Below are 27,030 nucleotides of genomic sequence, written 5' to 3' on the forward strand. Positions count from 1 at the left end.
CAAATCTTAAGATCACCTAAAGATGAGGTACCTTTCTTCAAATGTTCTGGAGTATATGAAATTCCATGCACGTGTGGCCTTTCTTACATTGGTCAGACTTCTAGAAGTTTTGAAATAAGACAAAAGGAACATGTGGGGGATGTCAATCATAATAGAATCATCACTTCTGGTTTAGCTCATCATTTCTCAACATCAAATCACGTTATAGATTGGAAAAACAGTTCTATGCCTTACATCGAGAATGACTACAGATACAGAACTTTAAAAGAAGCAGCTGTGGTACTACGCACAGGCAATAATTTAAATAGAAATCAGGGTATTATTCTTAAAGACATATGGAAAAATCTCATCATCTCTCTCAGTTCGACAGAATTACAATATGCAAAAAACTACACAACATGTGGTCATGTACCGAATCTGACCGAAGCTTTCGAACCCATGCACGCCTTCAAACAGAATGATCAAATGTAACGGCCTAACAGTTACTAAAGTGTATGTTTGAAATGTAACTTAATGCATTTTTTTTCACACCAGTTCAGCCTTGAAAATGCTAGACAGTGGCTAGTGAAACTTGTTGGCTCTTTGTATATTTTATCATTTGTCTTCTGGTCTTTTAATAATAAAAGTTCTTTATTTTAAAGCAAATATATATGTTTGTGTTTTTTCTCCTAGCTTTCTCTGATATTTAACTGCATTGTCAAAATCTGTTGAATTGTACTTCTATCTTTCCTAAATCCTTCTTACTCATCTGCAAGGTATGATTCCAGTTGTGTTCTCAATCTTTCTGTCAATATCATCAATACCACTTTACCAAGGTGACTTGTCAAAGCAATTGTTCTATAATTTTTACTAATATTGATTTCACCCACTCTGGCATTTTCCCTTCTTTCCACATCATATTGCATAGTTGGTGCATTCCTGTAACCATACTTTCGCCACCATATTTAATGATTTCTTCAGTGATGTTATCATTACCATCACTGAAGCACTCTTGAAAAAGTAATAGGATTTTAGCCATCCTATTGCTTTTTCTGCCTCTCCTCTTAAAATGTCTACAGCATACTCATTACTTGGTGGTGATATCAGATTCAATTCTTTAATTAGTTTCCCAACACTATCTAAATCTAGTTTTTCTTTATATAATTCACTACGGTATCTTGTCCACTACTGTACAATTTTATCTTTATTCATCAATACTTTGCCTTTTTCATCTTTAATTGTGGTCTGTTTTGGTTGCCACTTTCTATTAATGGTTCTAATCATTTTTTATACCTCCCTTGTTTTATGCTCTTCATCGTGCTGTTCTATATTATTGCATTGGGCTTCTAACCATTTCATCTTATCTATTCTTCTGACTGCTTTTTTCACCTCATTACACTTTCTTCTACACTGCTCCTCTATTTGTTCTGATGTATCCCTTTTTATCTTCAACATTCTCTTCTCCTGTACTAACTTCAGTGTTTCTTGTCTAATCCACTTCTTCTGATACTGGTTCTTCAACCCCATCTTCTGTCGCCTTCATCACTCCTTTCACTCTTCAATTGAAATTTTTTTCTTTGTCCACACTTTTATGTTTCTCTTCTAACACTGTTCTGTACCTTCTTCCTATTTCTGCTTCACTTATTCTTGCTGTGTCTCTTCATTTCTGATCATGGGGTTTATATTTTCTTTTTAATTTCAACTTGATGTTTGCAATCACTAAACTATGATTCGAGTCTATATCCACTCCTTCAAAAGTTCGACACTGCTGTACTGATGTTATCCATCCTCTTTTAATCGTAATCATATCGATCATGTTCTTGGTTTTCCCATCATTTGATTGCCATGTCCATTTTATACACTTCTTTTGCTGGAATCTTGTGTTACAGATCATCATCTCGTGGTCTACAGCAAATTCTAACATTTTTTACCTTGTTCATTCCTTTCTCCCAAACCATATTTTCCTATGACGTTTTCTCAACCATCATTATCTATTCCGACTTTGGCATTCCAATCTCCTTCAATAATTAGTACATCTTGCTTTGGTATCGTTTCTATTGTCTCTGTCAGATCTTTGTAAAATAAGTCAATATTTTCATCTGTGCTGTCAGATGTGGGTGCATATATCTGGACTATTGATATATTATTATATTGCTACAAGTTGCCATGGGATGTACCACCTCACCTCAGTCCTGAAGATATTTTCAGGCACAAACTTTGTTTGTTTACACTTGGATAAAGGACTAAACTAAATTTATTATAGTCTGACCAAGTGCAAAATAAACTTCCAACATCTTTCTCTAAATCCAGAGTAATTTAATAATAAGGTGGTACACCAGTTGGCAACTCGTATAGATAAATATGACCTCTCCATTACTTCCGCCTTAGTGTCACCGCTCTGGTCTGCCTCCCACTGACGAGACCTCAATAAAGGTCGAAACTGGTCTGGATAGTGGCCCTTCCCATAATGCATAGCAGTATACATGTCCGCAAGGAGATGTGCTTTGCATTATGGGAGATACTGAGACAAGGAGTGTTGAGAGCTTGGCCCACATTTGCTACGAGTTGCCATGGGATGTACCACCTTACCTCAGTCCTGAAGATATTTTCAGGTGTTTGTTTTCTTACACTTGGATAAAGGATTAAACTAAATGTATTATATTATTATTATTTTTTTATTTATTTATTTTTTTTTTTTCACCTGCAGGGAGTCCAAAGACTCATCGAGAGGGGGTATCTACTCTACAGTTCTACTTCCACCACTCACAATCCACCAATTGACAGCAACTACACCAACACCATCTACTGCCGACTGCCACCACTAGTATTTCCACAGATAATCACAAACATCCATGCCCATGGCGGGATACAAACCTGCGGCCTCTTGATTGGAGAGCGGACACGCTAACCACTCGGCCAGCCAGGCTGGCAATATTAAATGGTTTTGCTTGAAATCTTGCTATTATGATTCATTCATTCACTGGTTTGTAACCTAACAGTGCCTTTCTAGCTTTTTTATTAAGAAGGAAACCAACTCATGCTTTGTGCTTGGTGTTATGCCCTGACCATATGAATCTGTATGACTCTGCATCTATTTATCTCTCCTGACGATGTCCGTTGCATCTCCGCCAGTCTTGTTATATCACACTGATATCTCTTCATTTCCTTGCGAAGTAATTCTAGTTTTCTTGACATCCAAAGTGTTCATACATTCCATGTTCCTACTGATAATAGTTCTGTTAGTTTCAGTTTCCTTTTGGTATCCCACTTTTTGATCCAACCCCTATTGCTCAATTGGTATCGCAGACCTTGTTCATCCAGGTGACATCCAAGCCAGCATGTTTTAGCTGTTGATTGTATAGGCATCAGTTAACAATTGTATTTTTTATTTACGGTCAGAGCGTTGACACTCATCTGACCGACCTTCCTGCTTTATCCAAGCTTGGAACTGCATGAGACCCCTAAGGATCCCATGGCAGAGTTGTTTTTCTTATTGCTGAAGATAAAGTTAATTTCACTAGTTTTGCCATTTGAAAAAATACTTGAAAAAAGAATTCATGATGTACAGGTTTTCTTTTTCTGCAAATTCTATTAAACTTTCTCCTCTGTTGTCTCTCATGCCATATCCAAAATTTCCCATTGAGCTTTCATCTGATTGTTGTATACCAATTCTAGCATTAAAGTCTCCCATTACTTCCTAAATAATGTTTTCCTTTATTGTAAAGTTGGGATACATCATGATAGAAGGCTTCAATTTCTTCATCAGTATGACTTATTGTTGGTGCATAGGCTTGGATGATCTTAAGAGTATATCTTTTTGAGATTTGAACAACAATATTTGTTATTTGATCAGATATACTGTCAAATTTTACTATGCTATTCTTCAATTTTTTGTTGATCATGAATCCAACTCCTTTGATCCTTTCCTTATCTTTGCCTCTATAGCATGTCTCCTTTTTTTAATTGAATTTCCTCACCATTATGTCTAACTTTACACAGTCCAAGAATGTCCCATTTTAGTCACTTTAGCTCTTCAGTACATTCGGTTAGCCGTGCTTTGCTGCTCACAGTCCTACAGTTTAAAATTCCAAGGTCTAGTTTCCAATAGCAGCATGATCTGGTTACCTGGGGATTCTTAGCACCCTCTACTTTCATATTTAACTGTCTTCTGCCATAAGCAGTAATAATCTGGCCTATGGGGAATGGGGGCCATTTTATTTCTGTGCTAACGAAAACATTAGTCTCGCTATATACAAATAATTCATGAAGAAACTTCACGTGCAAATTTTGTTTGTATATGCATGGATAAGGGATCAGACAAGAATATAATGTGTAAGAAAGAGATATATGCTGAACTATAAGGCTGGTGATTATGAAAAACTAGACAGTTAGAAGATCTATCATGAATGAAGATGTGGATGGATAAATCATGCTCCTTTGGCCCTACTCAGTATTTGGCAGAGGCAATGTCTGAATGTATTTCAGGGGTTCAGAAGCATTAAATAAGGCAGTTGAGAAATGGAGTAATGAGAGGTTAGGCATACATTCTGGAAGAAGAATAGCATTTATGGAAGCAGAACAAGATTAGTGGTAATAATCATTTCCACGAGGAGTACAAATAGCAGGCAAGGAAGGTATGAGTAATTAAAGTACAGTATGAGCATCATTTAGCTAATGAGGGAAAAAAATCCCAAAATATTCTTTCAATTTGTGGCAAGTAGAAGAAAGAATGATTCTGGAAGGATGATATTGGTCTGAGAAAATGTTAGAATAATAAGAAGCATGGAGGATGTATCTGAGATATTTAATGAACAGATCATAAAGATTCATCCTGATGACTTCAACATCATGCAAAACTAAGCACAGTACAAAGTTTAAGGAGAGGCTAATGGTGAGTGAGCAGGAGATATATGAGGAATTCAGGAAAGTTGATATTAATAAGGTTTTAGGACTTGATGTATAACTGCATGTTTTCAGAGAATGTTCTGGGGAGTTAATAACAGCTTTATCAAACCTTTATTACATGAGTCATGCATTAGATTTAGTTCCAAATGAGTGGAAAGAGGATAAAAATAGTTCGGATTCATAAACAATAACACTGAAGATTCAAATTGTAGGCCATTCTGGGTATCTGCAGTTGTGGGTAATTACTTCTCCAAACTTTAAGCAGTGTTGGAGAAGTGATGACCCGAGATTCAGAATTGGGTTGACAAGAGCATCTTTCTCTTTGATGGACTACATAGATTTGCTAAAGGAAGATTGTCTTTTAGCAATCACCTTACTTATTACAACAAGGTGACAAATGCATTGAAGAAAATGTGTATATGCACAGTGGCACATTTAGATTCTGCCAAGATCTTTGATAGATTAACACATAACAAGCTGGTAATCAAATTGGAATGGATGGGATTGCATAGCAGACTGGTGCACTGGATTGAAGATTGGATGTCCAATAGGTATCTTTAGGTTGTGCATGGGGAAGCAATATCCCAAAATAGCAAAGTTATTAGCAGTGAGCTGTAAGGATCTGTTTTGATGATGTTACTGTTTAACCTGTATGTTAATGATGTTGGAAAAGAAAGGTGAGAATGGTGTTGAGCAGTTGTTTTCAGATGATATAAAGTTGGAAAGAACTATGAGAAGTAAAGCAGATATTGCTTTACTTCTCATAGTTTGCTCAATGTGAACAAAAATACAGTTCCTAGGAGCTAAGTTCACATTATGGGCAAATATCAAGAATAGTGATTGGAGCTTGCTCCACTTCTACCACGAGTTGCCCCAGCTTGCACTACCCTTTGGGATCAGTGCTGCAGTATCCAGGTATTTGCTTACGCTTGGAATCGCCGAACTTTATATAGTTTCTACTATATTCGGCATGAAACTCTTTGAGTTTCTTATTCAGCTAAGAAAGTATATGGGATGTAATATCCCTTAACTTAAACAAGTTATATGTCGCCGAATTGAAGCCTTTGGCTCTTCACATATCTAATAATTTATTAAAGCACCTCACGGCAATACTCGTAGAAGGGGTACAAGTTCTGTTCGCTACAAACTTGATATTAACTAGGTCTGGCTACTCACTGATGAGACCTCAATAAAGGTCGAAACTGGTCTGGGTAGTGACCTTCTCTCATAACGTGAACAAAAATACAGTTCCTAGGAGCTAAGTTCACATTATGGGCAAATATCAAGAATAGTGATCGGAGCTTGCTCCACTTCTACCACGAGTTGCCCCAGCTTGCACTACCCTTTGGGATCAGTACTGCAGTATCCAGGTATTTGTTTACGCTTGGAATTGCCGAACTTTATATAGTTTCTACTATATTCGGCTAAGAAACTATATGGGATGTAATATCCCTTAACTTAAACAAGTTATATGTCGCCGAATTGAAGCCTTTGGCTCTTCACATATCTAACAAACTCGATTATTTTTCAGATATATGGCATGCATAAGGAATAATAATTATGGAAAGATGATGTTAATGGATGAAAATGGTAGAATGGTAGCTGCAGCAGAAGACATAGTTGAGGTATTCAGTGAACAATTTATAAGGGTGTTTAATCCTCATTAGGGTGAAATGAGGAGAAACTCAAAAATAGAGGACATAGAAGAGGATGTCTTAATTGTGAGTGAGCAGAAGGTATATGAGGAGATTAATAGCTTGATGTCAATAAGGTAATAGGTCTTGATGAAATATCACCAAATGTCTTAAGGAAATGTTCCAGGGAGTTAGCATTGGCCTTGACCTACCTGTTTAACAAGCGTCTTTCAACAGCACAAATCTCAAAGGAGTGGAAGGAAGGTAAAATCATTCCACTTCAAAGCTACAAATATATGTTGATCTGTATATCTAGAGTTGTAGTTAAGGTACAGAAGAAGTTAGTGAGAACTAGGATACAAAAGTATGTTGATGACATTGGTATTCTTCTGCTTGTAAGCATGGGTTTGTTCAAGGGAGATCGTGTTTTATCAACTTATGTTGTGTAAGAAGGTGATGAATGTATTGAACAAGAGAGATGCTGTAGTGCTACAATGGTATAGTTACCTTTTGCAACAGCTGTTGATAAGTTGGTAAATATACTGCAAAGATGTACTGAAGATAGATTAGTGAGTAAAATAGGCATCTGGCTCTCATATAGCTATCAGGAAGTTGTGTGTGGTGGTGCAGTATCACACAAGAGGAAAGTGACTAGTGGTCAACCACAGGGGTCTGTCTTGAATCATTGTTATTTAATTGTATATTAACACGTTCGCTGCCACGCTACTTTGGCATGGTCTGTTCCCCTACGCCGAGCAGTTTTCCTTCTTCAAGGTCAGTACGATAATCTCGTTACCGGAGGTAAACGTCCTACGAGTATACTCGTAGTTGGCTTGTACGGAGCATATACGGTCTATGAGAATACACAGTTTTGATGCTAGCCCCACAAGCCAAGCATTTTGGCTTCTTCAAGGTCACTACAATAATCTCGTTCCCGGCGGTAAGCGTCCTACGAGTATACTCGTAGCTGGCTTGTGAAGCAGGTTCACCTACTACGAGTATACTCGTAGTTGGCAGCGAACGTGTTAAGGATATTAGGATGGTTTAACTAGTGATATATAACTGTTTCCAGATGATGTATGAGTGGGCAAACAGCATGAGACTGTCAGTTCATTGTTGCAAAATGTAAAGTTCTGAAATTTGCTAGGCAACAATGGGATGCAAAGTATACAATTCGTGGGAAATTTTGGAAGAAGTTTAGGAGATAAGAGATCTTGGAATGCTGGTGGACAAGGATCTGAAGTTCACAGTTCACATTGCAAAAGTTGTGAAGACATCACATCAGATTATGGCAATTATCTACAGGAATTATAGAAATTAAGAGGTTCTGGTTCAATTTTATAAGGCCTTGTATGGATTATTGTGCACTGATTTGGTCCCCTGGTTTTCGTGGTGTTAAGGACATATTTGGAAAGGGTCCAGTGAAGACTAAGGTGGTAACTAGTCTTTGGAATGTGGATATGAAGGCAGATTGAGAGAATGCAGTTTGCAAAGCCTTGTGAATAGAAGAAAGAGAGTGGATATGATTGAGATATTAAAGGGAGTAAAGGATTGTTATCTGGTTAATGTGGAAGAAGTTTTTCATAGAATGGGAAAAGGAGAGAGAACAAGGAGACTTCCCTGGAAGCTATATAAGGAGAGTGTGAGCAGGGCATAAACAGCATGTTCTTTGCATGGAGAGTGGTTGGTGAGTTGAATATATCCCGACATTAGGGTGAATGTAGATACATATTGATACATACATTGAATGAGTTTAAAGGATGATTTGATAGGCAATGTGTGTATCTCCTGTGATGTCTTTTGACTCCATGTAAGTCTGGTTTTAATATCGTCCTTTCAGGGATTTTGGCCCAGTGGCTTGTTCTAGTCTCCTTCCATCTTTACCTTGGTCGTCCCTGACTTCTATATCCTCCAAATGGGTGGTATTGGAGTATTGTTTTGGGTAATCTTGAACTGTTCATTCTTTTTCAATGTGTTCAATCTGTTTCTTTTTGTATTCATATACTTTGTCCAATATTGAGTCTACTTTTAGTTCTTTACATGTTTCTGTGCTTCGTCTTTTGTCCCAGAGAGTCTACTGTCCTTCACAGAAATTTAATTTCTCCACTTGCTATTATATTTTCTTCTGCAGTTTTTATGGTTCATAATTCATTTCCAATACAACCATAGTTGCTATATAAATTTCATTGACTTTTGTCAGGCATTTGATTCAATCCATAGAAGAGAACTATGGGAAACCATGAAAGAATTTGGAATTCCCAACAAACCTATAAGAATAATAAAGAATCTATACAAAAAAAAATATGAAAGTTCAGTACGAGTGGAGGATACCTTAACCAACTGGTTCCACACAGAGAGTGGAGTAAAACAGGGATGCAATATGTCAGTGAAAGAAGCAACCAGTAAGGCCTTAAACAAAGAAGACTCCGGAATCAAAATATATGGAAAAAATAAAACAATTTTAAAATTTGCCAATGACATTGCATTACTTGCAAGCATGGAAGAAGATCTATAATGAATTTCTTATAAAATAAAGGAAGAATGTATAAAATTTGGATTAAAACTAAATATAGACAAAACAAAAATTATGCAAATAGGAAAAAAAAAACACCAGTCTGATAATTGAAATTGCTAGTAAAAATCTAGAGCAGGTAGTATACTTCACCTTCCTCAGAGATGTAATTGAGTATAATGGTGAAATTATAAAAGATATAAACAGATGAATCAGTCAAGTGTCACAAACGTTTGGATGACTAAATAAAATATGGAAACAAGTAACATTGAACAAGTGACAAAAGTAAGAATCTATGAGACAATGGTCCTCCCAATACTTCTCTATAGAAGTGAAATGCTATAATCTCAAAAAATCTGAAGAGAAAAAATTATTAACTACTGAGATGGGTTGACTAAGAAGATTACTTTGAGTATCTCTGCAGGATAGACTAAGAAATGAAGACATAAGGAAATGATTAAAACAAGAAATAACAATAATAGACAAAATCCAAGAAAGAAGACTGTGATGATTTGGCCATGTGACCAGAATGGACACAGAAAGGTTGCCAACTAAAGCCCTTTCTATAACGATGGAAGGTAAAAGATCCAAAGGGTGGCTTAGAATTATTAGATTGAGAGACAAAATAAAAGAAGACCTGAAAACCAAATCATAACAAGTGACACTAAACTAGACAGAATTGTTTGGACTCTCTACAGACAGACAGAAGTGGAAAGTGTTCATTCGGCTTCATCATCATCCACATAGACAATAGAAGAAGAATTCACTTCCGTACAGTAGAGAAGGTCTTGCCAAAACTTGATAAACTCTTATTCTTGTATGCTTTTGAACTTGTTCAGGTTTGAAAATATTATTGATCGTTCCTGTTATCTTTATAAAATTTGAAATTTTGATGTCAATACCAGCTTCGTTTGTATATGATACAGCACATCCAACGAATTTGAAGTGGTTAATTTATTCTAAAATTTTATTTCTAATCATGATTTTACTTCTGACCCAAAACGGTCCTTTAAAAGCCATGATAATTGTTTAGTTTGTTGATATTTGCATTCCAAATTTTTTTGCATTCATGTTTAAAGTGTATATTGATTTTTGGCGTTCATCTTCACTTCTTGCCATGATTATTTGGTCATCCCCAAACAAAAGGGTATTTAGTATAGTTCCATGATCCCTTTTTAAATGCCGGTTTTATATTTTCTTTCCATTTCTTTACTACTTGCTCTATATAGATATTTAATAACACTGGTGACATTGGGCAGCCTTGAGAGACCCCTCTGTTTATTGATTTCCATTCTGTAACTTTTTCATTGATTCTTACAGTTATTTGGTTGTTCTGATACATGTTATTGCAGCAAGCAGCTGCAATAACAAACATGCCATGAGCAACATAGAAACACAAATGTGTGTTTCTATGTTGTATTTGTGATGTTTTCTCATTAAGATTTTTAATATAAAAGCTGGGTCAATGCACAGTCAGCCTTTTCGAAAGCCATTGTGGAAAGGGTACAAAGGCGGATAACAAAGACAGTTTCTGGACTGTACAATGTTAGTTATGAGGATCAACTGAGGGAATGTGGACTGCAGAGTTTGGTGGATAGAAGAAGGAGAGGTGATATGATTGAGACTTTTAAATTGTTGAGAGGTGGTTACGGGGTTCACACTCAGGAGTTCTTTTGCTTGGTTGAAGAGTGGGAAGGAGTGATAACAAGGGGCCATCCCTGGAAGTTACGAAAGGAAACTGTGAGCAAGAGGGTGCTGAGTGGTTTCTTTGCATGGAGGGTGATTGAACCGTGGAATGCATTGCCTGATAGAGTGGTGAGAGCGAGAATGGTCAATGAGTTTAAGGAGTGGTATGATAGACTTTGTGTTTCCTAGGAAGGGCCTCCCGCGATGAGTCTTTTGACTCCTTGGAGGCTTAAATAATAATACTACTAATAATAAAATTTTTGAAGTTAAAACTCGTGCATGTAAGTTATAACCAGTATTACTTATTCCTGTGTAGTTTTCACAGTTGCACTTATTGCCTTTTTTATGTATTGGGATGATAATTGCCTTATTATCTTTCCTTTTTTTTTTTTTTAAATTTGAATAAAAGGCATTGCTATGTTCCTTCCTCTTGGGCATTAGACACCAATAACAGTCAGGAAGTCATGGCTTATTAATTAATTCTAGAATTCTTTTGCTGCAGTATTTGTAATGTGTATGCTATTTTTTTAATTTATTTGTGAATAAAAATCATTACTCCTGCTTTTGCTCTTTCTTTCTTTTTGATTGTACTGTAGATATAGATGTAATTATGAATTTCATTTGAATCTTTTTGTTTTTTTCTTTGTTTCTGTTATTACTGCTAATTTGGTATTTCTTTCTATTAGAGTTTTGTCTGCATCTTGATATTTGTGATGGATATTCCTGTTATTACAAGTAGCAACATTCCAGATATTTTTGTTTAATTTTTTTCCCTTTCTTTATCTTGTACATATCCATTAACCTGTCCAAGTTGTTTTCCAGAGTGACAGAGTTACTTTTTTCTTGAGACATTGGAGTAAGAAAAGATTCAGCTGGGTTGGTTACCATCCATCCACAACCTAGTTTGGTGGTGAGGCTGCAACCTTAGGACCTCCAAACTTAGGACACTAAGTCTCTCTTCTTTTGTTACTGCCTTACCAAGCTTCCCACTGGAGTTAGTACCCAATCTTTCACTTGGTTGTTCAGGTTCCAGGGTTCACCACATGGAGGTGAGAGTTGGATTGGGGTGGAGAGGCTAAGTGATCCTACTTGAGAGGCTCATATTGAGAGGATCGCATCCATTCCCTTTGAAACCCTGGTGTTAATAATAACAATAAAAACAATGGTTTTTTTTTTTTAATTTCATTGGCACGAGTAGAAAAAAAAAGCAGAGGATTCAGGTTTAAATATGCACAGAATAATCTGATATATTTAATACTGATACAACCTGACCTAAAAGATATCTTGTGATACTGATTTGATTAGTGAGCAGGCAAGGCCAATTAACATGAAGTCCTAGCTCAGTATATGATGTTCTCTTGTACCTGAAAAGAAATTATATTATTGTTTATCAAGGTCTCTTATCTATAATTGAATAATTATCAAATACAATGTTAACATTTTTTTCTTTCCTTACATTGTGTTTGTTTTCTTTCTTTGCTGATTTCTTACTGCTACAATGTTTTTTCTTTTTTTTAAATTTTTTTAGAAAGAATTGTTTAAAAAAATGATGATTAGAAGAATCACCTTTGTTGTACTGCACAAGGTATTCAAATATTTTGTTTTTTATCCTGTAAATTTTGATAATAACAAATAATATAAGTACTGAATGTATTATTGATGTATTTTCTTTCAATAAGCTACTAGTCACATGCATTTGAGGGCATGATAAGCATTGTCTAAAAAGGAGAAGGGGGGGGGGTAGTTTGTCCAAGATATGAAGAACCTTAATAAAGGCTTTTCAAAGGAAGGTGAGCCAGCTAGTCTCATACTCAGTTGACTCAATTTTTCCTTCTAGGATCTCAGATTTTAATTCTACAAAACACACATCAATCACAAGATACATTTAGTTTACAGCTATAACAGACTGTAATCATAGCTTTGGTTTATTTGGTGATTATTCCAAACAAACATTCCCTAAAGAAATCATGAAACATGCCTCTAGTGACTTTCTCTTCTAAGATTCGTTATCTACAGAGAACTTTTTCACAAGCCATTTCTGCTAATGAAGGAAATGACCAGATTCTCTTGCAATTCTGGAAAGCATTCACTATTTATCATGCTATTTAAAATATTACTGTAGTTTGGGACGAAGTGATCTCTCAATGTATGAGTGGCATATGGAAAAAGACATTAAAAATGTTTGTGCACGATTTTGGAAGTTTTGAAAAAAAATGAAGCGTTTTGTAAATTGAGTGAAGAAATAGTGGGCCAAGCAAACAGCCTAAATCTCAAAGTGAATGATGACGATATAGTTCAACTCATAAGAAGTGCCCCTGAAGAGTTGACCAACGAAGAATTGGTTGAACTAGAGGAACAATGTGTTACAGAAGAGGAAGAACAAGGAGAGGTAGTTAAACAATTCACTGTGAAGGGTCTTGCAGAAATGTTCTCTGCAGCTAGCGGTGTTCTCAAAATGGTTAGACATGGACCAATGTTGAACACTACTTATTAGTAGAAAGGAAAGTACATGTGCCATTTGCTTGCTCTAAACAAATTTATGATGAAAAGAAGAAGAAGAATAAGCCAGGGGTCTTCAATGTATGGCCCACGAAGCGCTTTGCCGTGGCCCGTCAGCTGTTTTGAAAAAATAACTACTTAACATTAAAACGCGTTTAAATAAAAAATAATTTCAATGAAGTCTGCGGGCCACTAAGCCATACTGCGGTACTTAGAATTGTTAGATGCTTTCTAGATTCACAGGAAACACTATACATTTGATACTTTACATAAAATCCTATAAAAATAAATATTAATTAAACATGCTTCTTCAGCCATCTACCAGCACCAAGCAGTACTTAAGTACTAACGTTGCAGGCTGGAGCAGTAGTTCGTTTGAGTCCGCTGTCTAATGCCTTAAAGATACTGTTTTCAGACTGTTTTCTTTAGTTTGAGACATATTCAGTGGATAATAACAGTTACACGGCTATTTTGGATAATTTTTGGGTTCACCTTCCATCACTTCCATCTATGAGTAAAAAGCGTAAATCAAGTGATTCTTGTCGGGTTTTAATGAAAAGTGGCCAAATTTGTACTTTTTTGTGCCAATCGATGATAACCAGTGTGTTTAATTTGGCGTGTCACTGTCAGTATCAAAAGAATACAATATAAAACGACACTATGAGACAAAGCATGTGTATAATTTCGGTCATCTTCAAGGGCAGCTTCGTGTGGACAAAGTGAACTGTCTCAAAATTTTGATTTAAAATGCCAGCAGGGTATGTTTAAAAGGCCGAAGGAGGAGGAGAGCGAAGTGTGCATAACAGTAAGTTACGTAATAGCTGAAAAAATTGCTAAAAAATCAAAAGCCTTCTTGGACGTCAAGTTTGTGAAAGAGTGTCTTATTTCTGCTGGGGATATTCTGTGCCCAAATAATAAGAAAGTGTTGAAAACACCGAGTTTGTCTGGGGTTACTGTAGCACGACATGTCGAAGAACTTGCCAATGACATTGAAGGAACTTTAAAAAAACAGTTGTCTGAATTTACTTCATATTCACTTGCTTTAGATGAGAGCACATATGTAAAGGATACAGCACAACTGGCTATCTTTGTCTGTGGCATTGATCAACAATTCAATGTGACAGAAGAACTGCTAGCGCTCGTACCTATGAAGGGAACGATGAAAGGCACTGATATTCTTGAAGCTGCCAAGAAAACGCTCCAGCGTTTCAACCTTATCTTAACCAACCTCAAGGGTGTGTAACTGATTGGTGCCCTTGCTATGGTGGGAAAGAACGAAGAGTTTGTTGTGCTGCTACAGAAAGAACCGAAACTAGAAGGAAAAGATTTCGTCCATTACCACTGTTTAATCCACCAGGAGAATTTGTGTGCGAAAACTATTGGATTTGAGAATGTCATGAAAGTTATTGTGACTGTCGTCAACATTATTAGGGAAAGAGGATCGAATCATTGTCAATTCCAAGAGTTTTTGATCCAAGAGTGCCAAGCAGATCACGGTGATGTGGTTTAATATAGTGATGTGCATTGGTTGAGCAGAGGGGAAGGTTCTTAAAAGAGTCTTTGACTTAATGAGTGAAATACAGCAGTTCATGCAAACCAAGGGGAATCCGATTGCAGAAGTTAACGATTGAAGTGGATGACAGACTTTGCCTTTGTGACCGACATCTCGTTGCATATGAATGACCTAAATAAGCGGCTACAATCCAAATATCAACTGTTGATCACATCAAAGCTTTTGTGGCCAAGCTCAATCTTTGGGAGGCACAACTCGCAATAAAAGACTTAACTCATTTTCAGCTTCTTGCTGAGTCCAACTGTTCTTCTCTTGATAAATACACTACAAAATTAGTCGTATTGCGAAGTGAGTTTGAAAAGAGATTTAGTGATTTTCGTAACCAACAGCCTTCTTTAGATTTATTTTCAGTGACATTCAATGTCAATGCTGCCGAAATGCCAGGCCCAGTGTAAATGGAGCTGCTTGAACTCCAAAACAACTCTTCTTTGAGAGAAAAATTATTCAATGTGCCCTTGCTTACATTTTACAAAGACTGCATTTCTGAGGATGCATTCCCTAATCTTTGCCAGGATGCTTTGAAGATTTGCACTTTGTTAGGAAGCACATACTTATGTGAGCAGTTCTTCTCCAGGATGAAGCATGTGAAGTCCAAGACAAGAACTTAGATTATGGACCAACATCTCGAGAATACTCTGCACATAGCGACTTCCAACATTGATGCCAACATCGACAAGCTGGTAAAGGAAAAACATTGCCAAGTTTCTCATTGACATTGTAAAAAATGAATGTTTTCTTCATTAAATTATCTTTTTTCAAGTATTGATTGTATTTACTTATGAACCTGACTTCTACCTACTCTCTTAAAGTTGAGTTTGTTTATTTTATAGGATTTTATGTCAAGAATCAAATGCATAGCGTTCCTTGTGAATCTGGAAAGCATCTTACAATTCTAAATACACGTGGCTTAGTGGCCCACGGGCTTCATTGAAATTTTTAATGCGGTCTGAAAAGTTGAAGACCCCTGGAATAAACAAAGCAAATCGGACAATTTTCATCAAAAAAACAAAGGTTACACCAGAAGAGCTGCAGCCTGATCCTTCACATAGGGAAGGTAATAAAGATGTGATTGTGGAGGAAGATTTGGGTGATTATTCTCCTGTTTTATAGTGGCAGCAACACACATACAGTTTTATAATAAGGTCTAAAAATTAAAATGACAGTATATTTATTACTGTTAAGTCCCTAACCCCTACAACTTACGTCCTGCCTTATGGAACGGAACCCCCGACGTAAGTCGAGGGTGACTGTATATATATATACACACATATATATAAACCCATGCATGAAAGGTTACAAAAACTACACCACATCGGTGCCATGGGTGGTCAAGAGCTTAAGGAAAGAGGTAGTAATCTATTGATGTGTTTTTTTTAAAAGGTAGGTGAAAGTTTTCTTTGATGGGTGATTGAAAGTTGGGATAGAAATTGGATAGATAACAGATGGATTCTCTATGATGATCATCACATACTGTATTTGTTAAGGAATTAGAGATTTAGTGAGGTACTTTTCAAATACTGCAACAAAATAAACAGAGTACTACAGAAATACAACCTCAAAGTCACCTTTAAACCTCCTGCAAAATTAAAAAGCTTACTCAACTCATCCAAAGACCCACTCCCTGTGCTGGCCCACCCTGGAGTATACCATATTTATTGCACGTGTAATCTACCATATATAGGGGAAACAGGATGCATAATTCCTATCAGACAAAAAGAACATAAACGATTAAATATTTATATAAGAACTATTGTGAAGCTGACATTTCTGACATGCTCTGAACTCTTTACATAGAATTGACTGGAAAAGTACCTGTTGTTTACATCACACTAAAACATGGTATGAATGTAAATTTAAGGAAGCCTGTGAGATTCTTATCAACCATCCTATCTGAACAATAATGATGGTCTAAAAATCCCAAGCATATGGAAGGCACATATTCTACCCACAGAACCTTTCTCCCTTAACTTAAGTCTTAACTATAAACAGGACTGTAGATAATCCACAATCTTAAATCTAATATAAGAATTGTCATGTTAAATTAGGACATCATTGTTAGTGTAAGAAAATATCTATATGAAAGAATGTTTCTCTTATGTTATCTTAAAAAGAATTTAGCTTTGATGTAGTTTCTAAATAATTAATTTTATCTGTGGTTTTTTTATATTATATTATATATATATATATATATATATATATATATATATATATATACACATATATTTTTTTTTTAATATTATATTTTCACTAGAAGTCATGCCAGTAGAATAACCATTGATCAAATCATTGTCTCTTTAGCATACTGTGTTAGTGTAAGAAAATATCTATATGAAAGAATGTTTCTCTTATGTTATCTTAAAAAGAATTTAGCTTTGATGTAGTTTCTAAATAATTAATTTTATCTGTGGTTTTTTTATATTATATTATATATATATATATATACATACAATTTTTTTTAATATTATATTTTCACTAGAAGTCATGCCAGTAGAATAACCGTTGATCAAATCATTGTCTCTTTAGCATACTGTGTGAAATGTAACTAAACTTGTCCTTGTATATTTGTATATATTCCAGATGATGATCTTAATATGAAAGTCGAAACGTCGGAAATTGAAATATTTACTTATAAGACGGTTGTAAAGTCCATAATTTCTAAAATGAATGAGATACCAAAGGTGGAAGAATGAAAAGGAGATTCAAAACCTTACGACCAAGTAAAATAATAATAATAATAATAATTATTATTATTATTATTAACATTTGACCTCCATGGAGTCAGAGACAGTAGGTACACATTATTGCACACAATGCCCATCCAACCGTGCTTCAAACTGATTCAATGTGTCTACACCCACAATACACTCAGGCAATACATTTCACTCACCAACCACTCTCCATGCAAAGAACCTACTCTTCACTCCTCTGCTCACATCCTCCTTATACAGTTTCCAGAGATGGCCTCTTATTCTATCTCCCCTGTCCCATTCTATGAAAAATCTCTTCCATGTCGACCCGATAACAACCCCTGATTAGCCTATATGTCTTAATCATATCCTTCCTCTTCCTCCTATTCACAAAGCTCTGCAACTTACACTCTATCAATCTGTCCTCGTACTTCATATTCAAAAGACCACTAACCACCTTTGTGAATCTTCTCTGGACCTTTTCCAACATATCCTTGTCACCATGAAAACCCGGCAACCAAATCCAATAATCCATATGATGCCCGAACGAGACCTTATACAATGGCATCATAACCTCTCTATTTCTGCATGTCAGGGGGTGCTCTGCATCATTGCTATTATCTGATGTGATGTCTTCTCAACTTACCTGCCCATTCATGTAATATATTCAAGTCCTCTTGTAAGGCCACAATATCAGCTTGACTTTGCATTTCTTCCCTCACTTTTGCATCATCTGCAAACAGGTGCATATCACTAGTTAAACCCATCCCAATATTATTAACATACCAACTGAACAACAATGGCCCTAAAACTGAACCCTACAGTACACCACTACTGACTTTTCTCTTTCGGGATACTGCACCCCCACATACAACTTTCTGTTACCTATTCAACAGTCACTGATCCAATTCAGAAGTCTCTTATACAATCCCATCTATTTCAATTTATTTAAGAGCTTGTCTTTTGGCAGTCTATCAAAGGCCTTTGCAAAATCTAAGTACACTACTGTATATGCATCTCCCCTGTCCAAGGCATTTGTCACCTCGTTATATTAAGTAAGTTAGTGAAACATGTTCTCCCCTTAACAAACCCATGCTGATAACCACAGAGAATACTGCTGTTATCAACCCATTTCTTTATCCTACTTCTCACCAATCTCTCCAGTATACCTTCTTCACAATTCCAGATATACAGACTGGCCTGTAATTTGAAGCTACAGCCTTATCACCATCTTTATGCAGTGGAAAAATTTTGCCTTCCTTCTACTCCCTTGGAACCTGTGCTGTTGTATGACTTTTATTAACAGACATGCCATTGCTACTGCCAATTCCTGGAACATTTCCTTAGGATAGGTGGTGATATGTCATCAAATCCTATCACCTTATTGACATCGAGTTTATTTATTTCTTCAAATACCTCCTGCTCACTCACAATTAAGCTATCTCCTCCTATGTTCTCTACACTTAATTCCTCATGATTCCATTCTGACCAGGACGGAATCATGAACCCATATAAATTGATCACTGAATACCTCACCAATGACTTCTGCAGCAGTTACCATTCTACCACTTTCATCCATTAACTTCATTTTACCATGATCATTCTTCTTTCTGCTTGCCACATATCTAAAAAAATTCTCTATGGTTTTTCTTTGCCCGATTTGCCAATTTCTGCTCATACTCTACTTTTGTTTTCCTTACTAAATTAGTCCCTCTTCTGGCTTGTTCTTTATACTCTTCATGTGACTGATTATTACCATTATTCATCTTGTACTTCCTCCAAAGTACCTTCTTTTCCAGATTACATGCTTAAGCTCCACATTCATTAATTTTACACCTACCTTATTCATCCTTTTGGCGATCGGAATACATTCACACATTGATGCTGTTATGTATTTCTTTGTTAGTTCCCGTGCAGCATGTATTTCCTTACTGCTCAACTCCTCATTCCATGTTATAGCTTCAAGATATCTCCTAAGCTTGTCATAATCACCAGCCTTCTATTTCCACATATAACCTTTCCTCACAAAAGTCTGCATATGACTAGCCATAACACAGGTGGTTACTTCATGATTACTTTCACCAACTGGAGGAAAGTGTTAAACCCCTCTCACAATTACATCCTCTGATGAAATGATCAGATCTGAAAAGATCAGACTCTTGATCGTTGCTTGTCCTCCTTTGCATTCTGCCTGAGATAGTTATCTCTCAAGAACTCAAGAAATGCTGTCACTTCAATTCCAATCTATACCAACAGCCCAACATACGATTCCCCCTGTATCCTTTTGCCAAAAAGATATCATGAACCTGTTTTTTAAATTAGACACAAAAAAGTCTCCTGGCCCTGATGCCATTTCTCCAATTCTCCTGAAGGTCTGTGCACCAGAACTGACTCCTATCCTATACCATCTGTACACACTTATTCCGCTGGTATATATCCCAAAGCCTGGAAACTGCCCTACATTCATCCCATTCCAAAAAGGGTGACAGATCACTGCCATCTAACTACCACCCTATCTCATTCACTTCGGTCCTATCTAAAGTGATGGAGAAAACCAACAACTTTCAACTCCTAATCTACCTTGAAGGTACCCAGCTATTAAGCGACCACCAGTACAAATTCCGTTTAAGCCGACCAACAAGAGATCTACTCTCAAACATCGCCCATCGCTGGACAATTGCCATGGAGAAATTCGGCGAATCCCAAGTAGTTGCACTTGATATCTCTAAAGCTTTTGACCGAGTCTGGCACAAAGGCTTACTAAGCAAACTCCCATCATTTGGCTCAGGACTTCTGCAGATGGATTGCCAGCTTCCTGTCTGGACACACACTATGTGTGATGGTAGACAGCTGCCTATCCTCTCACCACCGAACTAATGCTGGGGTCCCACAGTTCAGTGGGACCCCAGCATTAGTTCAGTTTAGTTCTCTCATGACCCTCCTCCTTCTATATATCAAAGATCTTTAACCCTATACACAGTTTTGCAGATGACAGCACATTACACTCCTTCCTTTCATTTGACAAACCCTACTCTACACAACTCACTTCAACCTACAGAACGTCAACCACCACTGCGCTTAATTCTGACCTCCAAGCCATCCTCCAATGGGGCTCAGATAACCTCATCAACTTCAACACTAGTAACACTCAGTTCTCTTATTTCTCACAAAAAAGAACCATTTTATCCCAGCATTGTTTTTGATAACACTCAAATTCCCAGACAAGATGAGATTCTCTTCTTGGAATTACCTTGACAATCAAGCCTCTTCTGGCATAAACACATCACAACCATTGCATCCTCAGCTTCCAAAAAACTAGGTTTTCTGTTTTGCTCAAGATGCTACTTCACCTCTAAACAGCTGTTAACATTATACAAATCACAAATCTGCCCAGCTATTGAATACTATTCTCACATGGAGTGGAGCTCCTAAAAGCTCCCTCAAAATGCTTCACTCAATACAGAGGAGAGCAATAAGACTGATAAATCACCCATCTGTCACCAACTTTACCCCCCCCTCACTTTCACATAGACGCTTGGTCTCTGAAATTTGTATATTCTATAAATATTTCCATGTGAAATGTTCATCTAAAACAGCATTAATAATTCCTTCACTCTGTACTAATTTCATTGGAACACGTACAGCTGCCACCAAACATCCTTTTGCAGTACACCTTGAAACCCACAGAACAAGTTTCTTTTCCTCCTCCTCCATCCCTGCTACTGCGGTAATGTGGAACAGTCTTTCTCCTGACGTATTTCCCAAGGAATACAACATACATGGCTTTAAATCATATGTAAACAAGTTTCTCCTTTCCCAACCCACCACCCTTATATGGTACTAACGTACTATAGGTTGACCAGCCAACCTCTAATATATTGGCCCAACATACCAGCTTATTTAAAATCATGCATAATAATTACCCTTCCTTTGTTTACTAATGCAAGTTGTTTATACATTTCTTCATCACCACCATCCACATTTCCAAGCCTGTAACCACATCCAAATAAATGTCTTTCTCTCAACCTCCACATTACACCACACTGCCTCATAACCATTGCTACTATTTCCCCCTTTTATGTCTACCTTATGTGGACTTAATTCCCTTGCTATCATCAGCAGTACTCCCCTCTCTTCATCCCCTTTATATCCTTGCAAAAATTACTATATTCTTCCTTTTTTATTCCCGTTAGGATATCATCTTCATTCAACCATGTTTCACTTATTCCAATAATTCTCTTGCAAATAAACTCACCGAATCCATTTCATTCCCCTTATTTTTGAATCTCCATCCCCTTTATATCCTTGCGAAAATTACTATATTCTTCCATTTTTATTCCCGTTAGGATATCATCTTCATTCAACCATGTTTCACTTATTCCAATAATTCTCTTGCAAATAAACTCACCGAATCCATTTCATTCCCCTTATTTTTGAATCTTTTGGCCTTTGTAAACAAACACAGCAGTTCATTTTTGGGTCTATAGCCAGTCCTATCTAAGCCATGCATTGGTTGTGATTTCCCCATCACACCTGTCTCATCTTCTCCATCCACATTACAATATACTCCATCTTCATACATATATTCACTGCTATTTTTAACATCCACTCCCCCTACACAATACCTCCCTGTCCTGTAGGAGAAGAAAAGTAAGAGTACCAGCAATATCTTGTGAATGCCTCTTGCTTTTTGAGAACACAGCAGTAAAAACTAAATTAAATTTTTTTTTTTAAAATCTTCCCTGAATGATATTAATGTTTTGTGTGTGTGTGTGTGTGTGTGTGTGTGTGTGTGTGTGCATGCATGTGCACACATACCCCCACACACACTCAACCCCTTGTTGTCTAAACAATAACAAAAATTTCACTATTGTAAAATTAGATACAAAGTATTCTGGCAGACCCGCCGCCGCCGCCTTCTAGGGAGGAAATCGTGCACAGCAAGGGCAGTTAAGGCCTCTGATGGTGCACTTTTAACAACCGAGAAGGATAACCTCCACAGATGGAGGGAATACTTTGAGAGCCTTCTTAACCCGGGTGGCCCAGCAGTTGTGAACATCCAAGAAGCGTAGATCGGGGCAATGACTAGTCTCACAGCAGAAGAGGTCCATTTAGCAATAAAATCGCTAAAATCGGGCAAGGTTGCTGGCAATGATGAAATTTGGCCCGAAATGCTAAAAGCCTTAAATCGAGACGGTGTTCTCTGCCTGACTCGAGTGTGTCAGGCTGCTTGGATATCTGGGCAAGCACTAAAGTATGGCAGGCAGGCATAATAATACCAGTCTTCAAGAAAGGAGACCAGAAGGATTGCGGTAACTATCGTGGCATCTCTCTGCTTAGCCTGCTTGGGAAAGTGTATGCTAAGTGCTTGGAAAGATGGTGCAAGAGCATAGTTGAGTCAAAGTTACTGTAAGAATAATGTGGCTTTCGTCCTAGTAGAAGCACAACTGACCAAATCTGCACTTTAAGGCAAGTCTTTGAGAAATCTTGGGAATATGCCAAGAATGTCTACACATGTTTTGTGGACTTGGAGAAGGCATATGACCGGGTTCCTCGGGATAAGCTTTGGCAAGTAGTACAGGAGTATGGAGTGGATGGCCCACTATTAGCTGCCATCAAGTCCCTGTATGAATGCCCAGAGTATCGTGTCAGGGTAAACAGCACAAAGTCTGAACGTTTCACAGTCTCCGTTGGCCTCCGCCAAGGGTGTGTTCTGTCATCCCTCCTTTTCATAATATTTATGGACTGGATCGATAGGCACAGCCGAGGCAGTGAGTGCGTCAGAATTGGAAGATGTAGCATTGGGCGTCTGCTTTTTGCAGATGACCTAGTTCTGCTTAGCTCTTCTACAGATGACATCCAGTGGGCCCTGGATAGGTTTGTAGCTGTTTGTGCAGATGCTGGAATGAAGATCAGTGTGGCCAAAACTGAAACATTTGTGGTATCAAGACAACCATCCCAGTGCACTCTACATGTAAGTGGAGTCCCAATGAGGCAGGTGGAGAAGTTTAAATACCTTGGGTCCATATTCACAAATGATGGAAAATGGGACGTAGAGCTAGATACTCGAATTGGCTTAGCAAGCTCAATATTGCGGGAGCTTGGCCATTCGGTAGTATTGATGCGGAAGTTAAGCCAGAAGGCAAAGCTGGCTATCTTTAATACAGTCTATGTCCCAATCCTCAGCTATGGTCATGAGAGTTGGGTAATGACCGAAAGAATGTGGACATGAATCCAACCGGCTGAAATGAGGTTCCTTCGAGGGGGTTGCTGGGCTGACAAGACTTGACAGAGTCAGAAGCTCTGCAATTCAGGAAACCCTCAATACTCAACCGCTGCTTCTCCGTGTTGAGAGATCACAGTTACGTTGGTATGGGCACCTGGTCAGAATGCCACAAGAGAGGCTCCCTCAGCAAGCCCACTTTGCCAAGCCAGAGGGTGGGAGGCCACGTGGAAGGCCAAGGACTCGCTGGATAGATTATATCCAAAACCTTGGGTGGACACGTTTGGGAATCCCATCAGAACACCTGAGCTTGGTGGCAGAGGATCGTGACCATTGGAAGTTCCTCTTGCAGCTGTTGCTCCCACAACCCAATTAGGAAAGGTGGGCCTTGAAGATGTATGTTTAAAATTAGATAATGGCAATGTCACTACTGTTCTTAGCTACTGCATATGAATGTAAAATGAATGTACCCGTCCAAACTGTAATACCTACATTGCCATTGCATGTACCCTGTCAGCATTCCGCTTAATATGCTCAATACCTTACATGATAATTTTATCTATCTTGATCCAGATACTGGTGAAAAATTTGTGATGTGTCCTGGCAAACCACCCCAAGATATATAGTCTGCCCGAACTTCATAAATCTGGATACAATTTGAGACTAATTGTTGACTCAACAGAAAGTTCTACGTACAAATTTTCTATGTTCTTTTCAACTCCTGACTTCTTTTTCCAGCCATTCCTGTTCTTTTATAAAAACATATCACTGATTTTATCCTCTGATTTAAAAAAAATTGTAATTCAATTCTCATTATCTAATGGTCAGTTTTCATATCAACTCACTCTTCACCAGTGTTCCTTTTGATGGCACTCTTAAACTTGTCTCTTCTAAATTTCCACTAGGCATTATGAACATTTCTAAGTTCGTTATGAAATCCAAATGTTTAGTTGTTAATACTGACCTTATAAAATGCTCAGGAAACAGACTACATCTATGCCATAGAATGAGAACTTAGGAAGGGCATCAGTAATGCTTGAGTGCTATTCAAGCACATTAGCTGCAACAATATATATGTATATGCCAACAATCAAAATGTTAAATTAGGTAGGTATGAAACGAATGAAGAGGTTAAGTATAGTCTGAAGGAAGAAGGCATTATTCAGGCAGCATATTCTATATATCAGTAGTATCTCTGATTGCCCTGCCTATCTGTGCATCACCGGCAAATAATTCAACATCTTCTGTTAGATCCTTTCTAACAGAAGATGTTATTATTATTCAGGCCTCCATGAAGTCAAAAGACTCATCGCAGGAGGTTCTTCCTAGGAAACACACAGTCTATCATACCACGCCTTGAACTCGTTGGCCATTCTCGCTCTCACCACTCTCAGGCAATGCACTCCACAGTTGAACCGCCCTCCATGCAAAGAAACCACTCCTTACAGCTTCCTTTCGTTACTTCCAGGGATGGCCCCTTGTCGTCACTCCTTCCTGCTCTTCCAAGAAGCAAAAGAACTTCCCAGTGTTAACCTGTAACTACTTCTCAAGAGTTTAAAAGTCTCGATCATATCACCTCTTCTTCTTCTATCTACTAAACTCTGCAGTCCACATTCCCTCAGCTGATCCTCATAACTAAAATTGTACAGTCCTGAAACCATGTTTGTTATCCACCTCTGTACCCTTTCCACAGTTAATTTATTCTCTTCAAATCTTGGGGACCAAATTTGAGAACAATAGTCAAAGTGTGGTTTGATCAGGGTCTTATACAACAGAATGATAACTGTTTTATCTCTGCAGATCAGCTCCTTCTCAATATTACAGCAATCTTCTGGGTTACCTTCACCACCTTTGCAATATGTTCCCTGAATTTCAGGTTTCTATCAATCATCAACCCCAGATCTCTTGTCTCCCCTACTTCCTGCAGTACAACTCCTCCAGTAGAGTATGAAGTGTCCCATTGATGTGTCCCAAACCTCGAGATCTTACATTTTGATGCATTAAACCGATATCCCCCATTCATTTTCTCATCTGTCTAGTTTATTCAAATCCTCTTGCAGGGCTACCACATCTGCACTATTTCTAATAACCTTTCCCAGCTTCACAACATCTGCAAACAACTGAATATCCCCCTGCAATCCACTGACAATGTGAATGATATAAAGGTTGAACAATACAGATCCCAGTATTGAGCCCTGTGGAACACCACTTGTAACCTTCTGCCTCCTTGATACTGCCCCACCATTCACAACTCTCTGATACCTATTGGAGAGCCAGTCCTGAATCCAGTAGACCACCTGACATTCAGGCCCATGTGCTGCAACTAAACATCAGCTTATCATGTGGCACCCTGTCAAATGCCTTCGCTAAATCCAAGAAAATGGCTTTATATGCCTTTCCCTCATCAAGTGCTCTTGTAACTTTATTATAAAAGGCTAGCATATTACTAAAACAAGAGTGCACCTTAACAAATCCATGTTGACTCTCACAGATAACATTACCCTCATCTGCCTAATGCTGTATACAGTCCCTCACTAATTTTTCCAAGATCTTAACTACTGATGACACACAAACTGGCCTATAATTAGACACTTCCAGTCTGCTACTGTCCTTATGCAATGGCACTATCTTATCCTCTTCCATTCCCTGGGCACCTTTCCCGTAGCCAGACTTTCATTGAAAAGCCAGGTCAATAGAGCTGTCAGTTCTTTAGCACATTCCCTCAAAACTCGTGAAATACCATCCAGTCCCACATCCTTTACTGACATCCAGACTACTCAGTATTTGGAACATACTCTCCTCCTGCACCTCTAAACCTCGAACCTGTCCTATCCTTCTAGTATAGAAATAGAATGTGTAATGTATAGAATGAACAACAATGGTACAAGGAGTGATCCCTAGGATACATCACTAGTGTCCTTACATCTACCATATTTATACTCACTGTATACCAATTTTTGATACCTGTCTGTCCACCATCCGCTTATCTGTATAAGCGGATGGTGGACAGACAGTTTTATCCAGTTTTATAGAACAGCCTTTCATGTGGTATCCTATCAAATGCCTTAGCAAAATCTAACAGTATCATAATGTCTTCATTCCCTGCATCCAACTTGGCCATAACATTGTTAGAAAAATGAGCACACTCCTAAAACATGAACTTTCTTTAGTAAATCCATGTTCTTCCTTGTAGAGTATAGCTTGTCTGTCAACCCATTTCTGCATGCAAATTCTTAACAACTCTAACATCTTGACCACGACACTAGAGATACTGATACATCGTTGGTACACATATCAGTTTTTGTATGACACCGGTACAACAACCTTTCATA

General features: G+C 37.6%; 1 protein-coding gene across 1 annotated transcript in view; it reads left to right on the top strand.

Moving 5' to 3' along the window:
• The window catches only part of ACC (acetyl-CoA carboxylase), a 1,393,224-nt gene that overhangs the window by 758,767 nt on the left and 607,427 nt on the right, over nucleotides 1–27,030 (top strand). The window contains exon 31 of the mRNA XM_090408519.1: nucleotides 12,245–12,301. Within this exon, the coding sequence (XP_090264645.1) occupies nucleotides 12,245–12,301 (57 nt within the window). The remainder of the gene's footprint in view (nucleotides 1–12,244; nucleotides 12,302–27,030) is intronic.

This window comes from Typopeltis vanoorti, chromosome 18 (genome assembly GCF_054136105.1).
Source record: "Typopeltis vanoorti isolate ZY-2024b chromosome 18, IOZ_Tvanoo_1.0, whole genome shotgun sequence".
NCBI lineage: Eukaryota > Metazoa > Arthropoda > Arachnida > Uropygi > Thelyphonidae > Typopeltis > Typopeltis vanoorti.